Here is an 18753-nt window from a genome sequence, read left to right as displayed (position 1 = left end):
GAGGTTATGAGTGAGGAAGTCAATATTAGGTCATTGAAGGAGCGAAAAGAGTGGTTAGAAATGTAAGTGGGACAAGAACTGTGGAGGGATTTGAAGGCAAAGCACAGGAGCTTGAATTTGATTCTAAGGTGAAATGGAAGCCAATGAAGAGAACTACAAAGAGATGCAGCAGAAGAGGAGCGGTGGGAAGGATGGATTAGTCTGGCTGCAGCATTTATAATAGATTGTAGAGAAGAGAGTCGGGTTAGTGAAATACCAAAGAGGAGGAGGTTGCAGTAGTCCTGATAAAAAGAAAGTTATGGCTGTTATGCCCCGATGGGTCATGAGAAAGAAAGCAGCTGGTAATATACAAAATATATTCTCATACTAACAATTGCAAGTTTTTTTCATTTTATAATTGTAACAAGGAGGTTTGGTCAAAATGAGCTAGCAATGATCATGTAACGAGTTGATTGGTTGAGATCAGTGTAGAATTGTTAGCTCCAGATATCATAGAATTGAGTGCTAACACTGACATTTTCTGGTTACACATAAAGAAATGCCAGCTTCTCCCTGCCCGACTCTTCCCAGTTGGATGATGGGCCCTCCCTGGGGCAAACCGAGTCGCGTGATCTTGCTGATGGAACTATTGCTATTTTTGACCATTGTACGCATTCAATAAATATAAGTACTAACTTTTAATTAAGCAGTACCTGAGCGTTTTGTGTTGTTCTTTAACCCTTCCTGACACTTGTAGTCCCACAAACACGTCCACCTTGTTACACACTGACCACCAAGATGAGGGGTATTCCTAATGCCACTTACCACCACATTTATTTTTTACAAATCTAGCAAATATTTGCACCTGATGTGTTCAGTGCCAGCCATAAAACAGAGATAAGGATCAGCCCACCCACATTTTTAATTGAAAGCTTTTAATATATGCTGGCGTTGAGAAATATTTGTGAACTATGGTTGTAAGATCTGTGCTCTTCTGTTATTAGGTCAACAAACACATTTGGTGGTCCAACAGTGAGATTTCTCTTTTTTTTGAATTTGGAGAATGCAAGAAGACCAATATGAACATTTCTAGCAGAGATTCAGGTGAAACTAGGAAGAGAGCTGGACACTATGGTGGAGAGATATACACGGGTATAAAAAGACAGCAGAGGACCCCACTCTCCAAAGTTCATCTTTTGGGAAAGAGAACTGGGAAGTGCGTTGGAGAGATTCCAAAGTCGGACCCCTACAAAAGTTTAAAAACCTTAAAGACTTCACCTCCAGATTTCATCTATACCTAATCTCTTGTTGAATAGACTCCCTCTTTGGGATAAAAGTTTGCTGTAGAACTTTGAATATACATGGAAACCCTAAAAAAAAGTATTGGCAGCTGCAGCCCCATAGCTATAAATGAGCATTGAATTCATGCTTTAGACCTGATTGTACAGAGATTACAGGGGGAGGATCAGGAGAGACCACCTTAGTCAACCCCCACTACTAAAACATAGAATCACTCCCCCTGTACTTTTAGCCAGTAATGATGCAGTAGCTGGAACTTGCTAAATTGCGTTTTTGACTAAGTGCAGGATCTCTGTTCACCCCTTACCTAAGAGGAGAAAGTTCCAATTGCTGCAAGGAAATGGTGCGAATACAGAGTCTCCTTTGTCTGCTCACCGGCCTTGCTCTGTGTGCTGCGGCTGTGGAAGGTAAGAGAATTCCCCAAACATTTTTATAAGTTATCCAAAAGTTACAAAAAAAGTTGTTCTGCAAGTTAAAAAAACATTTTTTTCCATTTTTAATTCATTTTAATTTACTCTCATGTTTCTTTGTCACTCTTTCTTTGGTTAAACTTTCTTTTATGAATACAGAAAGCTATTCTTTTTCTTTTTAGCTATTTTAAAAGATATGTATTATAACATTTGAGGATTTTTTAATTATGATAGTTCTTTATAGAGAATATGATATTAATATTCCACACCAACATTTATAATTGTTGCTCATACTTTGCATTAAATGATGATTTCAGTCCTTTGATAAAGAATGCCATTCGTGTTTCTGCAAACTGTAGGATTCTAGGATTAATTATTTAACATTAGTTACAAAATCTTTGCAGAAATACAAACTGTTCATAAAAAGGGGGAAAAATAAAAAATAGGAAAATAAAGAAAAAAGGTCAAAGAAAATAAGTTTATTGAAAATGTTCCACATCTGTACAGAATAGGATTTGAGACACTTTAATTACTTTCTTGTACAATTCTAGTTGATATTAGAATCTTAAAATGAGTTTTATGTTTAAGATTACTTTGAAAAGGAAGCCTTTGTGTTGCATGAAGCAGCCAATATGATTCTAGCTTTCATGGATCCTAATTGGCTGTTGTGAGCTAAATGGATTCATTTTGGACTTATTTTCTATCTAAATGGACTCATTCTCTACTATATGCTTTCACACTTGGAACGTTTCATCAGCAGTAGAAATTTTATTATAACTAAAGACAAATATTTTTAGGTGAAGTGGTAACGTCTTGGAACCCTTGTCATGTTTTTTTTTTCTCCCTGTGTCCCTATTAGTGAGATTTATTCATTCTTATTATTCAGATCACCAATAACAGTGAATGAAAGTTAGAGAATAGTCAAAATGTTGCCACTAGGACATATAAAAAAGTGAAAATCCTCTAATAGGGACCCCAGATACTAAAAGGGGTATTTGGGGTTTGTCTGTCGTGCCCACCAATGCATCCCTCGGTATGCCTTTAGGTAATCAGTGTCAAGCATTTGGTACTTTGATACCCCCCCCACCCCTCTTTGCCAAAGAACTGGAGCGGGAAATTTGAAAAGATATTGGATCTAGTGCTAAATCTGTAATTATGAACCCACAGCTCTAACAAAATTCATTAGTGTTTGTTCCTCTCTAGTTTTGTTATATGAATATACATGTTACAATACTCACAGAGAAGTCTATATTGTAACATAGTAAAAAAAAAAACTTTCTAAATGGGGTATTTCCACCGGGACGTCAATAGTAAATACCTATCTGTGTTTCTCCATCTCTGGGTTGAAGAGTAAAATATACATGTGAATACGTTATTATGTAGCCATAGAGAACAGTTAGTCAAGGAATGTCAGGAATGGTTGAGTAAATAAAGTTCTGAATAATTCCCATTCATTGGATGTGTACATTATGTACCCTGTTAGCTTTTAAAAGCCTTATCTGAAAGGTGAAATAACATTTAAAACTGTGAAAGGTTATTTGAGTCCTGCTAATAACAAATCAACAAACAACTATAAAATGCCAAAAGATGGGGAACACTTGTAAAGATCAAGCCAGCAAGCTCACTCCTGGTTTTGCCAGGCAGGGGTATAACTACAGGTGATGGGGCCCTTTACAAAAGCTGTAATAGGTCCCCTTAGCTTTTCATTATTCTTGTGTAAACAATATTCCCTTTAAATATATTTTTCAATTTATTTAGTTTAAAGTAAACCTGTGGTCATCTGTTTGCAAGCTATCTGCCTTGAGACACTGTGTCAAAGAAACTTCTGTGCAGGCTTTAACACTGATTGGTTGCCTATCCATGAGCAGCGAGTCAGTGGATACCCCTGCACACTGATCGAGCCTTCTGTCAGGGCCCCTAACATGTTTGTGTTCTCCCTTCCATGACTCCTTGCCATGGTTGTGTTCTTCCTGCCAAGACTCCCTGCCATGGTTGTGTTCTCTCTGCCATGACTTACTGGCATGGTTGTATTCTTCCTGCCAAGACTCCCTGTCGTGGTTGTGTTCTCTCTGCCACGACTCCCTGCCATGGTTGTGTTCTCTCTGCCATTACTCCTTGCCAGGGTTGTGTTCTCCTTGCCATGACTCCCTACCATGGTTGTGTTCTCCCTGCCTTGACTTACTGGCATGGTTGTATTCTTCCTGCCATGACTCCCTACCATGGTTGTGTTCGGTTGTATTCTTCCTGCCATGACTCCCTACCATGGTTGTGTTCTCCCTGCCTTGACTTACTGGCATGGTTGTATTCTTCCTGCCATGACTCCCTATCATAGTTGTTTTCTCCCTGCCATGAGTCACTGCCGTGGTTGTGTTCTCCCTGCCATGACTCCCTACCATGTTTGTGTTCTCCGTGCCATGACTCCCTGCCGTGGTTGTGTTCTCCCTTCCATGGTTGTGTTCTCCCTGCCACAGCTCCCTATCATGGTTGTGTTCTTTCTGCCATGACTCCCTGCCGTGGTTGTGCTCTCCATGCCATGACTCCCTACCATGGTTGTGTTCTCCCTGCCATTATTTCTCGCTATGATTGTGTTCTCCCTGCCATGACTTCCTTGCACAGCTGTGTCTTCCCTACCATGACTTCCTGGCATGGTTGTGTTCAGGGCATGGCAGCCGAGGGGGTAGCTTGGAGAAAAATTGGGTTTAGGCTCCCTTTAAAAAAAAGGTAATAGCTGTTAAAATATTTTGTAGGTATAGTGTACTTTGGGGTGTATGTATAAAGCAGTGAAACTGACATTCACTGACGCATTTCCTGTTGGAGAATAATTTAGTGTCTTTGAAACTGAATGCTTTATAAATAAACCCCCATATGTACATATGTATACATGAGGTGTCCCAATTGGTTCATTGCATTGCCAGGCTCTGCTTGATGGCTGCATCTTGCTTATTTCACTGCTTGTCTTCCACACAGTCCCTGCCTAACTGAAAAACAATATATTCTTAGGCTATGTTGAGATTGGCAGTGAAACTGTGTTGTAGGTACGGTTCCCCAGACCAGTAAACCTACCTACCTTGGGGGACAAACTACATGTAGCGTCTACACTGAGCACCCAATAATGGGGATGGCAGTGCAAGCTTTGGTACGGCTCACTCCTGCAGACAAAACACATAAAATCTAAACCCATTCTGCAGTGTAAGCCACCAGGAGCCATCCGGAATCTATTTGTCCCCAGGTCTTCAGCAATCTTTAGAGGCGTGAAATGAGATCATGTGGTCCTTGCTTAGACTTTATGGCCTTGGGAACAGTATTTGATTATTTAAGGCAAGAAATAGAGATGCTTTGTAACTCAGAATCATAAAGATATTGGGGGAGACCTGCTTTGTTCAATAAAATATAATAATATTGTCAGAAGTATATTTTAATGGCAGGTCCACTTTAACTAATAATAGTCATAGATGTAATAAATGATACCAGCAGCCCGACTATGTAGCTAGGTTTGATTCACCATAATAGCTGCAAATAATTCTTTGGAAATTATTTTCTGATGTTGGTGATTACATTTGAGTTGCAGCAGTGCCAAAGAGGATGGGTGGGCTTGCTCCTACAATCTGCGGATGGCCACATAGTGGAAAGATTATCTGGGGAATATAAATTGACTATACCAGATCCGCTTGCAGGTCTGATTCTTACTATCCTATGGTGCCTAAAGTTTTGTAATGAAATGGGGGTGGTGGAAGGAACTGCACAACACATTGGGGACAACAAACTCAGATGTGATCCTGATGCAGTAGATTTTCCAGGCACTGTGGCTCTTAAAGGGAACAAAGATAAAAGATCCCAGATAGATGTGATCAGGACACCATCTTGGGGTGTTTTATTATATATGAAATTGTGTTATCAGCTGTTGGTGGCATCAAGACCACGTGTTGTTCCTTCCAACCTTTCTGCCCAAAGCAGATCGAACGCTCCTGATCCGCATTCAAAATACTGGTAATTGTGTTCATATTTGAGCAGAGTTGCTTTTTAGTTATGCTCATTTTTATAGACACATTCAACCTGTAACATGGAGCAACAAGGAGTCAGGGGTCACTTGTAAGACCCCTCCACCTCCACAAAAGTCTAGCAGGTTGCCCGGTCACCCGTTGAGGCACGTTATTGCTCTGACACAGCACGGGCGTAAAAGCTGACCATACTGAAGATATTTAGCCGTTTTCTGCAGGAGGGAGCCTCATATAAAAATATTTTCACAGTAGCCACAACATAATACAATGGTAGCACTGTTCCCAGCTAAACATACCCAGTCTGATTCATTTCCCCCGAGTACACCAAACGTAAAAGGCCGGCTTCTAATAAAGTCGGGAAAGAAACCTCGGGAGTACTATGGATAAGGCCTGGGAGTTTCCCAATGTACCAAATCTAGATTTACAGAATAAAGTCACTTTGTAGACAAATCTTTGTAAAATTATATTACATCTATATGAACTATTCTTCCTGCCCAAGTATTTGTCTTTCCACACTGCCCTCCAAGCTAAAGTGACACCACAATGCACTATAACAGCTTGTTGTTTTTTTACATAATTTTTAGAAATGTTTTATTATATAGAAAATACAATACAACAAAACATATAACACATAACACATACAATAAGTATCAATTTTCAAATTCTGACGTTAACATTACCATTTACATTATTCTTTTTACTAAGAAATCAAATATTGCATCAAATTTTGCGTTATAACAGTTTTTAAGCCTTGGCCTGCCCAATGGAGACATGCCATCAATAGGGCCATTTATAAAAGTGGCAAAAAGTGTTAATGATTCTAGAGAAGTAAAGGCCACATTGTCGTTGCCCCATTCATAAGACATGATCAGCACATTTAGAAATGAACAGTCATCATACTATCTGGCATTTTTATTAGCATTTTCATATTTATAAAGTGGTGATCACCAAGATTGGCACTATTAAGCTCACCAGATAGAGTTTGCCACATTTATAGTTAGGAATACCATAAGCCACAATGTTGTTAGTTTGAAACACTTTGGCCGCCCCATTTAAAAGTTGCATATGCAATGACTATGTAAATTTATAGGTCACATATACCATTTCCAAATATAACAGTCAGGTATTCCATTAACATGAATGGAGTTTGTATCATAATGTATCATTTTGTATCACATGTAAATACAGTGCAGTGATCAAAGTGATGATACAAAATCCAAATACCCATTTATAAATGTGGCTTCCTGAATTCATACTTCCATACTCGGTCCAAAGGAATGACGTGTAATGTCATGGGCCAGTATGATATAAATGGCAGCAGTGTGGTCAAAGGTAATGCAATTTAATGAATTTGCTATTTGCACATCAGATCAACTTTTTATTGGGACTGTGGGAATATTATTTTAGGCTGGACCCCAAGCAGAAAATAAATATAATTTAGTATTTTCTTATTACATCATTTTCTTTATTTATTTGTACATGCATACATTGAAAGTACCCGAATCGGACGTGGTATAAACCTCTTGCAGTTCCTTCTAGCAGGCCAAGAGGGATAGAAGCAATGAATTCAGCAATGCTAACATGCTGATAGAATGAGATAGCAAAATGGTAGAGAAATCAGCTCTTTGCATTGGTGTTCCTTTGCTGTCCAATCAAAGGCAGGGGATGGGGGGGTCCAACAAATGTTTAATAATTGCATCAGTAATAAATGAGTTCTCTCCCCTTACCAGACAGGGTTGTGCTGCGCAGGATCTCCATTTCTGGGCCCCATACTAGCTAAACTTCCTGGGCCCCCCTTCCCCATGTTTAAATGATCCAGCATTGCAAAAGTTTTGATTGGGGGCCTGGTACACAAGTACCCCTTGTCCCTTCCCTGATGGCAGCCCGGTGCTGTGTGCAGAACTATATAAATGTACAGCGATACAAATGCTTTTTTTATGTATTGAACTGTTTTTCCTTGACCTTGGGCAATAGATTGCATTATTTTTAAACTAAAGGAGGAATTCAGCGTTAATACCTTGTTGATCATCATTTTAACCTTCAGGCCCCAGGGCTTGTTTTAGGATTTGCTAAAGTTAGAAAATTTAATGACACAGCAAGGAGCAACCAACAAGATCCACATATGGTCCATACTTGCATGTTTTTAATCTAATTTCATGGCGGTACCAGCATTTGCTGTTATATATAAACATTTTCCTGCAGAACAAGCACTTGTCCCCCACCCGCTAACTGACTGCTCTTGTTTCGGTCAATGGGCATGTTGTCTGCTTAAACTGAGCTTTCTTGTAGTTTCAAAATTTTTCCATCCCTCTTGGCCCAGCCAGAGCCACACACAAAAAGGCGATTCGTTGTCATTGATGTAATAGTTCCTGACCTCCCTGTGCAGTTCAGTGTGACGATGTTACAAACACAGACGGGCTAAATATTCCCAGTGTTTTATATAGATGCGGGTGGGGATAGAGGCGGGTGGAAGAGTCGCTGGAGATTACAGAAATCAACCGTCGTTTGCTAAACACGGCAAATTTGGTGTTGTAAAGCAAAGGCAACAAATTGTTAGTTTTCTACTCGGTAACTATTGCTTGACTTGTTACCGCAACCTAAACTACAGGGCTCCGCAGATAATTATAATCCTCAAATACATATCATGTAATAATACAGATGTCGCAAACACCAACAGAGAGGTAGGCATATATTTATAACAAAGATCACCTATCCTAAGGACATGTTCAGACCTACAGTGGGAGCAAATGATCACTTTGCTGTCCATGCACGTTGCATTAAAAAATACAGAAATGGAAGAAATGACACTCAACGGTTCTGAGGGGTACTGAACTGCTTACTTCTGCCCCGATTCATTTTCTAATGGGCTGCCATACTAGACCTTTCCTCTAGGTAAACTTCCTTGGCCCCCCTAACCCATGTCTAAAAGTTCCAGCGTTGCAAAAGTCAAGCTGTTTTAATTGGGACACAGTACAGAAATAGGGATGAGCGAAAATTCCCTCGAACTTCCAATGGTTCCGCTAAATTTCAGCGAACTGATTTTGCAAAACCATAGGAATATCGAAGAAATTATAACAGGAGGATTCACAGGGGATTCATAGGATTCCCTGGGAATCCTCCTGTTTGAGATCCCCGGGGCACTAGAGGTTAAATAACCTCTAGGGCCCAGGGATCTTCTCAATGAATGAATTTGTCACAGATACAAATGTATCATTTGTAAGAGATACTTATATTACAATGTCAGGAGGTTCTCCTGTGCTGGGCATCTTCTCAATGATTGGAGCTGTGGCTGCATTCGTTGAGAAGAGTGTGCGATCCCCAGGGCACTAGAGGTTAATTAATCACTAATGCCCTTGGATCGCAGAGGATTTCCAGGGCTGCATGATGCAGCCCTGGAAATCCTCCTGTTCAGCGAGATCTCGACATCTCAGCGAATCAGAAGCCCGTTCCCACTTACATTTTCGTAAGTGAGAAAGGCCCGATTCGCCGCGAGATCGAACTTAATATTCTCACTCGCTCATCCCTATACAGAAATACCTCTTGCTCCTGCATGATGGCTGCCTTGGCTACCTGGCTACTAAAACTACCCCAAGGCAGCAATGCAACCTCACTGCCAATCTGAACAGGTTTCATTGTTGGAAGATGGGGATTTGAGAAGAGCAAAGCACAGGGACACAATATATTGTATGGCCATGGCTCGTACATCAAAACCAAAGGCTGGGTAAGAAAGAATATCATGGCATTTTTGTAAGTACAAAGAGCTGTCCTATATAATTACAAGCCAGACTGAAAATCGGGAGACTTTAATGACACATCATGTTCACATCTATATGGTGCTGCACCCACATATCTGGCTTCATTCTCATTATAATGCACATTGTGATGCTGACCCTATTCATTACAATAAATAGGGCTTGGAATAGGCAGGACAGAAATGTGTGCAGCAGTGCATTACTGCAACATACTGCATCATATATATATAGGGCCTGATTTATTCAAGACTGGAGGGGATACACTTTCATCAGTGGATGGAACCTGAAATGGATCTGGTTCAGAACTGAAAACATTTGCTAACATAGCAAATGACTTTTAGGGAATCAATTCTAGGTTTTCTGGATCATCCTGATGAAAGTGTATCCTCTCCAGCTTTGGGGAGCTTTAATAAATCAGGCCCATAATGAGAACATCAGATAATTTTTCATGCAATATCCAATCTCCTTCTGTGTTGTGTATCTTAATGTATCACACATAACTTGAATGAAGTCTTACTGCACATGATGTCCACACTGCATGGTATCACATGTAATAATAAAGAGCAAATGCTGCCATGCAGCAGGCAACCCATTCCAATATATATCCGTGGCAGTGCACAATGCAACGGATGCATTTATGTGCCCACATTATAAGCAGCACTTTGTCCATTATAGGATGACAAATGTTTCAGAATTGTAAACCTGAGCTGTCACCCCTTCACATGTACCCTGACAGAGACTTGTAATAGCCTTGCTGATAGATATTACCCAGGCATAGTCCACCATTGTCACCATCAACAAGCCTGTGCAGATCAAATATGTGGCTGGAAAAGGCTGCAGAAGACCATCAGTAAGGGTGGGGAAAAAAAGTTTAAAAGGGATTTATTGGAAAAAAAAAAGCAATGGAGGTATTTCTGCTAGCATTTGCTTACCTAATACCTGCTTATTTCAAACCAAACACCCCACTGTATAAATATTGTCTCGGACACTTTGGGAATAAGGCGATGGACATATATAATTATAGAAATGTTAAGCTTGTGCTAGTGTTATTTTCATCTGCTCATTTATAAAAATATTACTTTTATTTCTTTAGTAACGGTATTGCCAGACACAGCAGAGACAGAAACAGCCAATGTGACAGAGAGATCCTTTACAGAAGCACAGACGCAGGTATGAATTCATGTTCTGAAATGTTATATGTGAAAAGTTTTATCAATCATTCTTGTGTATGAGGAGGCAACACTTGGAGCCAGTGATGTGTTGGTATTTGTGCTGGGTTTATGGGGATGGGCTTTTATTAATATTAATAGTAATATTATTATTAATAATACTTTAAAACTTTTAATAATATTCATTTTCTCTCCAAATATATTTTTACTTTCTTATTTCAATTCCTCATTTGGAGGACAAGCCCTCCCCCAGGAACTTATCCTTACCCTCCCACCACCCCGTCTTAGGTTAAGGGACAAGGCAGGGTAGCTGCAGCCTAGCTTCTAAAAGTTTAACTCCCAACATATATTTTTATTTAATAAATATATTATGTATTAGTATTTATATTATTATATTAATATTACTATTATTATTAATATTATAAAACTGTATTTATATACTGGTGTACAATAAATAGGGGTTGCAAATGACAGACTGATACAAACACACACACATATATATATATATATATATATATACGGTATATATAGACCATGGGGATACTCAATGGATACTTTCTACTTATATATAGCTTTACATTACAGTAGTCCACAGAAAAAAAGAACCAACAGCACAACCTTACCCAAAATATTTGCATTTGCATTTTATACACAGCATTCAGATCTAGTTTATAGAAGGGAGGTGAGTGCATACATGTGCATCTATTAGTGCGTAGGAACGGAAACATGAATTTACAGCATTGTAGGATGTCTAATATATAGCAGGATGAAGGGGTTGTTTGACTTTCTTATGACAGTCAGATATACTTCCTCCCGCAATGTCCTCAAGCTCACAGATTACTCATATATTTCTATTTGGATAATAGATTTTGCATCAATTTTTGCATCTGATTTTGGTACTCATGAGAATAAAGCCTAGCGCCCAAAAGCAGACTGGCTGCCAATATTGCACCAAACCAACTGAAATGATTGATTGTGCAGTTGGATGTAAGTCTAGGTTATATATACCTATATATATATATATATATATATATATATATATATATATATATATATATATATAATGAATGATTAATGAACTATTGATATTATATTATTAATATAATTTATTTTCTAAAATATATTCAGATAAACAGATAAAGTCAAAGTTATTATATTTACAAGTTGCTAAATAGGTTCCTGTGACAATTGTATATAAAATAGTGACATGCTTATGGACTCTGATGTGATGCATATCCATATTTTTTTTTTTTATTATAAATACATAATAATAATAATAGTCATGATCTAATTTCAGCTAATTATCCGCACTGTTCCTTACTGGAAATTACCATGAGAATTAAGTCCAGCAATCATATAGTTGTATCCACATAGAGAATCTTCTGTCCGGATCAACATTTGGTGCCCAATGACATTTGAAAGTTGCAGCCTGAAGAATGCTACAAAAATCTAAAATGCCACAAAAAGGGGAAAAATTAGGAACTGTCAGCAAATATGTTAAAAGTAAATGCAAGAAAACAGTGAACGTGTGCTATTCTACTCAGGCAATGTCAGAGCAGGTCAAATGAAGAATGTTTTAAATGTAAATCATTTCAAGATGAAACTGTGGACGATCTATGAAATTCAATGTCTTTTAGACCTCTGGAGATTCCTCACCATCACAAACATCGTGTTCCTATTGACTTGAGATGTGAATTATACAAATCCTTAGAAAGGAGAACAGAGAATCATGTCTCAAGGACAAAGACTTGTCTAGGACAAAGAAGTATGTTAGTCCTGTGATTCACCCGTGACTGTAGATTTGTCCTTCAGAGGAACAGGTCGCAGCTGGGATATATAGGAGAATTTAGATTTTCTTCCACTTTTTGTGTTATGCAGACATTTTTAGCTGTATTTGCAGCATCTTTTGGAGTATATGTCAGCCCTCTATGATGTAATATCTGCTGTCCTGCAAATGTATATCGAATATCCATGTTGCCTTACTGAGACTACATAACAACATCACAAAGAAGAGTTCTGTAGTTGCACTATACACAGCTGTTGTCCCTGTTTTGATCACATCTGTAAAAAAGAGAGTACAACTGATGTCTACAGCCCGTCTTGACCTGTACAATATTGATGTCCCTTTATTGTACCCACAGTGCTTCCCCGACTGGACACTATTGATGGGCCTTCCATTGATGATGTCCATTTGGGTTTAAAAATGGGAATCAATTGTGTATAGTGTAAAAATAACCCATGGGGGTGAGAAAACAGTCATTAAGTCTATTCAAGTTCCAACCACATTGACTTGGATCTTGCACAGGGTCTTTTCTCATCTCTTTGATTGCCAATTAGGGCAAAAGGTGGGTCAGCCTTAGCAGCCAAATTGGAGAAAATCTTCTCTTCATGCCAACTCATAGAATAAAAATGTAACCTAACCCCTTCTTTAATTCCTATCTGGCCTTTGAATTGGCACCTAACCATCCAATCGCTTCCTAGTTCACCCACTTGCGCAAGGTTAAAAGAAACCCAGTCAGTCTGGTTGGAGTTCATATGGTGCTAATGACTGCCAAGGGAGTCCAAGTCCTGGCAATGACCACTTAGTGCTTCATTCTGGGTGGAAAGGTGTCATGTCACATTTCCCATTCTTGGTATTACCAGTTTTTCAATTGGCTCTGACAGACAAAAGATCTATCAGGAAAGGAAAACATAAATATACACATCTTTGGTCAACACATTTATTTTTAATATATTTTCATTTAGATTCCAGAGAAAGATGTTAACGTGACAACACATTATGACAGCAGCACAGAAGGATTCCTAATTGTGGAAACAGTGACACAGAGCCTTGAAAACTCCACATACACAGTGCTTATAGAAGATCCTGAAGGTATGGCATATGTTCATTGTGCAGCTTCTACACATAATTATTTTGCTAAGGGTCAGGGGATCAACATTTATTTATGGTATTTATTGTTTGTGCAATTGTTTATATCTACAGTAGGTGAAGCAATGGAACAAATCAGAATCCAGGGTACTGTATTCAGCGCCCAATAGGGCAACCAAAGTTGGCAAGGTCTCCCATGAAAATGTTTTGGAGGTGTGGGCAAGACCTTTGAAGGTGCCCTGGCAGTGGATCATTTTAGGCACTCTGCGTCCACCAGATTGCTTTCTACCCATAGTGCATCCTGCTTGAATCAATTCCCAGAAAGGATTGATCAGACCAGGCCACTTGGAGCAGCAGTGGTTCGCAAGAAAATTTTGGTGGTCCACGGGTCTGGCCAGTTCACACCCTAGCGGGGTCAAGAAAAGCACCGGACCATGTTTCCCATACGGATTGTAGGCTCAGGGAGGTGGGCAGGTTGTGTCTCTGGACACATTCCACCCACTCTCCCATTGGGTCAGACTCAGACCTGCAATGGGAGAGTGGGGGGGTCTGGCATCATGACGTCACACTGGGGGAAGTTTCTTCCCCTTTATGTGACACACGGCTCCCAGCGCATGTGTGGTCTGGAGTCCGTGCATTTAGTGGTCCGTAGGCCTGAAAAGGTTGGTGATCACTGACTTGGAGGATGCTCACGTGCCCATTGTAAGCACTTTCAGTGATAGACAAGAATCAACATGGGCAAGCTTCCTGGGAATGGTATCTTGCCAGCAGCTCTGTTCTTCTTAAAGAACCAGCATCTGCCCATTTGACAGCTGCCGGTGTTAGTACTACTCACTGCCACCCTATTAATTTCCTATGGAGCTGCTCCCGAAAGACAGTGGTTACCTGGCATTAGGAAGAGGTAGACCTCACAGACAGTGTGAACATAGACTTATTTCCCTCTAATAAGTTCTGTACTCCCATGGCCCTATCCCTGGTTGTCCTTGTTTTTGTAGGTCCTAACTCAAATCCCTATTTTGTCCATTTGTCCAGTTTTGAACATATCACTTTTAATTGTTGACTGTTCTCTGGTGCCTCATACTGTACATTCCACCCCTTGACAGCTGCCATTGTAACAAGATAATCAATGTCATTCCCCTTAAATTAGTAATTTGATCAATGTATATGTAGACCTTGCTTCCTGCTTTGCAATGCTAGGCAATCAGTATGCTTTATCTCACAATGCAACCACCACTCAAGTGTTCAGAACTGTAAAGTGGAAAAAGGGTTTGTAGTTCACTTTCTCCCCAGAAGGGATTTGGCTGGTAAATAGAGGTTACCTTTATTGGCACTCCTATCTGGCTACTATCTAATGTATGTAGGCATACTTTTCAAGTGAAGCTGTCATTTTAGGCACACTTTAAGCAGTGGTCGCCTACCTTTCGGACATCATGGACCACTAAATGCACGGACTCCAGACGGCACATGCGCTGGGAGCCATGTGTCACTCAAAGGGGAAGATACTTCCCCCAGAGTGACATCATGATGCCAGAACCCGCTGTCTCTCCCAATGCTGGTCTGAGCTTGGGAGTAGGCGGGTTGTGTCCCTACGGAGGACATGGTCTGCAGGTTGTGTCCCTATAGAGGACTCAGGCCGGTGTGCCCTCCAGCGGGGTCAGGAGACTCTCTGACCCCGCTGGGGGGCGCACTGGCCAGAGCCGGTGGACCATCAAAATTTGCTCACGGGCCACTGGTTGGCAACTGCTGGTCTAAACAAATGAGTTCCCTCTAGTGGCTAATTTGTGAATCCACATTTTGTGCAATATATAAACAAAGAGAAAGCATGCATGATAATATTACATTACAATATTACAATAACAGTATTCTTAGGTCAAACATTACAATGATCATAACAGGTTATATTTAGGTAAATTGAATAAATGTATTATTTTACACAGTTGTTTTCTCTGTAGTAATAGAAATCCTACATCCTTTAAATGGCTTTACAAACTGGAATTGAGATTGTAGATATAAAAATATCCTAATATTCCTGATGGAAAGTACATTTTTCTTATTGAATATTCCTTGAAATTTTCCAGGTGCTCTGGATTATGGGACATTGATTGGAATAGTAGCCGGCATTGTGTCTATGATTGGAGTCAGTGCCATGATCGTTATCCTAATTGTCCGGAAAATGGGCAGATATTCGTAAGTGAGAAACATTTCAGAGTCTCTTATTGTATAGTTTTACAAAGTACAAATTTGCATCCACACAGCTTGGCAGAGGCTGATCACACAGGAATGGAGGCTGATCACACAGGAATGGAGACTGATCACATGAGAATAGAGGCCGATCACAAAGGAGTAGTGACTGATCACATAGGAAAAGAGACTGATCACATAGGAATAGAGGCTGATCACATTGGAATGGAGGCTGATCACATAGGAATAGAGGCCGATCACATAGGAATTGAGGCCAATCACACAGGAAAAGAGACTGATCACATAGGAATAGAAGCCGATCACATAGGAATAGTGACTGATCACATAGAAATAGAATCCGATCACATAGGAATAGAGGCCGATCACATAGGAATAGAGGCCAATCACAAAGGAATAGAGGCTAAACACATAGGAATAGAGACTGATCACATAGGAATAGAAGCCGATCACATAGGAATAGTGACTGATCACACGGGAATAGAGACTGATCACACAGGAATAGAGATTGATCACATAGGAATAGAAGCTGATCACTTAGGAATAGAGGCTGATCACATAGGAATAGAGGCTGATCACATAGGAATAGAGATTGATCACATGGGAATTGAAGCCGATCACATAGGAATAGTGACTGATCACACAGGAATAGAGAGAGACTGATCACATAGGAATAGAAGCTGATCACACAGGAATAGAGATTGATCTCATAGGAATAGTGACTGATCACATAGGAATATTGACTGATCACATAGGAACAGAGACTGATCACACAGGAATAGAGATTGATCACATGGGAATAGAGACTGATCATATAGGAATAGAGGCTGATCACATAGGAATAGAAGCTGATCACACAGGAATAGAGACTGATCACATAGGAATAAAGGCTGATCACATAGGAATGGAGGCCAATCACATAGGAATTGAAGCTGATCACACAGGAATAGAGATTGATCACATGGGAATAGAGACTGATCGCACGGGAATAGAGATTGATCACATGGGAATAGAGACTGATCACATAGGAATAGAAGCTGATCACACAGGATATTCCTTTAGCTCATCACCCTATCAACCCGTTGATACAATAGAAACCTATCTGTGATGTTTAATGTTCCACAGCACACTGTTCTTTTTTTATTTTTTTGGAATCTGAAGGAACTTTGTTTGGGTTTTGATCAGTATTTTTTTTCATTCTCCCAGCAGACCCTGATAAACAAAAACCTGAATGAAGGGAATAATCATTCGACACAAGCCGTCGGTGACCCGAACATTTGGCTACTCAAGGTTTCTCTAGCTGAAAACATTGATACCACACAACTATTTATTCACAGGAAGATGAATGCACACAGATTTGAAGCAGGACTTTACCCCGGGTCTGACGTATACCGCAATATAATATTTTCTTTCCTATTTATGTAAATAAGCTTAGATTGTCTCTGCAAGGTTTGAAGGTCTCTTCAATAAGCTGTAAAAAAGGAGAAGCAAAGCAGCCGCATGCTATCAGTTTCAGTGTCAGTTCTTTAATATTTCTAATACCACAATCTCCTCAGTCTTTTCCTCTATTGAAAGGGTTAGGCTAACCAAAAATGAATATTTTAGTGTTTGCAACCATGCTGGGAAGTAAAGCCATTAGTTAATTTTTTAGGTATATAATGGTGAAATCCTTACATTTGGGTTTCCTGGTATGGACAGCTGATTTGCTCATTACCGGGACATCAATTGTTTCCTATTTCATATATTATATGGTGGATATAACATAAGAAGCAGGAACACAAAATGGTTGGTGAGAACAACCAAAACCCTTAGATGGGAAGGTTCAGAGTCTGGAATTATGGCTTGGATAAAATTGGAATACTCAAGACAAAGTACCCTAGCTATAGCTAAAATATCACTTTTGGGAGGATGGACCCTATAAGGAAATCACAAACATAAACCCACAACTTCCTCATCATGCATATAAGAGTTGGTTACTTGGGGGCAGGACCAGGCTCCTCTCTCTGTCTGTGCAGCCAATCGGTGTCTTAGTCAGTCTTATACATCCTGGAGTAGACCCAAAAGTTCAGTGTTATTACTAGGTTAGTGATTTATGGATCTTGGGGTCCGGTCCCACTATGGTTTTGGAAAATGCAGTGTGCTGCCAATCACTCCTGATGTGCAAGGAATTAGGGCAGCCCATTCGACGCATACTGTGGACCTGGGTGATCCAACAAACCTGGAATTGATTCCTTAAAGTCATTTGCTATTAGTTGGCAAATGTTTTAGTCCTGCACCAAATCCATTACAGGTTTTCTGGATCATCCAGGTTCTCCCATTATAGTCTTCTCCAGCCTTGAAGAACTTTCATAAATCAGGCCAAATGTGTTGAAGAGCAATGTGCTGCAATGCAATGGCAGGGTACGCTTGGGGTGCTTACAATACAGGGGGCCTTAGATGCGGTCCCTTACATCACCATAGGACTGCATGTAGCACATTTACATGTTACTTGTGCCACGTTTATTATTTCTCTATTATAAAACATCAGATAAACAAAATATTTTACTTTTGGAATATTTTTCCATTACTGGTTTGAGTAAGCACCACAACCTGCCACAAGCAGCACAATAAGAGCCAAAGGTTCACAGGTGGGCACCACTGACCTAGATACTGGTTAATCTGTCGGAGATTGCATAATTAAAGTGTGGTTAGTTTGAAAAGTAAAATCCCTCATTTTCTTTCTTTTTAAAACATATTTTGCAATGTTCTCATCACTGAAATATTTATCTATGACTTGTTAGCTTCCAATTGCTGGCAATGGAGCATGTTATGCACAAAACTGAACTGAATACAAAAACAGTTGTTTGTTTTTTAAATATGTTCCAGTTGTTGTAATCACAATGGCCTGTAATAAAATAAAGTGTACCCCAGAGGTGCTGTGATTTCTTGTGTCATATAATCAGTTATTAATGAGTAACTTTGTGCTGATCTGTATATGTTCATTACATAGGCATGCTTTGCTTCCGACTTGGTAGTGCAGCACAGTCACTATGACATGATATTTGGGCAACCAATGAAAGCTATAGAAATGCTTCTCAA

The 18753-nt window shown here is 39.7% G+C and overlaps 1 protein-coding gene across 2 annotated transcripts; it reads left to right on the top strand.

Annotated features, from left to right (window-relative positions):
* Nucleotides 1–1522: 1522 nt before the first annotated feature.
* Nucleotides 1523–18581, top strand: PDPN (podoplanin). 2 transcript variants are annotated; one of them, XM_072425878.1, is made up of 5 exons: nt 1523–1685; nt 10532–10608; nt 13353–13479; nt 15555–15663; nt 16885–18581. In XM_072425878.1, the coding sequence occupies exons 1-5, from the start codon at nt 1619–1621 to the stop codon at nt 16889–16891; spliced, it is 387 nt and encodes a 128-aa protein (XP_072281979.1). In that variant the 5' UTR covers nt 1523–1618; the 3' UTR covers nt 16892–18581. The 2 variants fall into 2 exon arrangements, with proteins under 2 accessions (XP_072281979.1, XP_072281977.1); XM_072425876.1 differs by having other exon boundaries at nt 16882–18581.
* The last annotated feature ends 172 nt before the right edge of the window (nt 18582–18753 follow it).

This window comes from Pyxicephalus adspersus, chromosome 11, assembly GCF_032062135.1.
Source record: "Pyxicephalus adspersus chromosome 11, UCB_Pads_2.0, whole genome shotgun sequence".
NCBI classification, from domain to species: Eukaryota; Metazoa; Chordata; class Amphibia; order Anura; family Pyxicephalidae; genus Pyxicephalus; species Pyxicephalus adspersus.
Note: the sequence above shows the minus strand (reverse complement) of the source record. Positions and strands in the feature narration are given on the sequence as shown.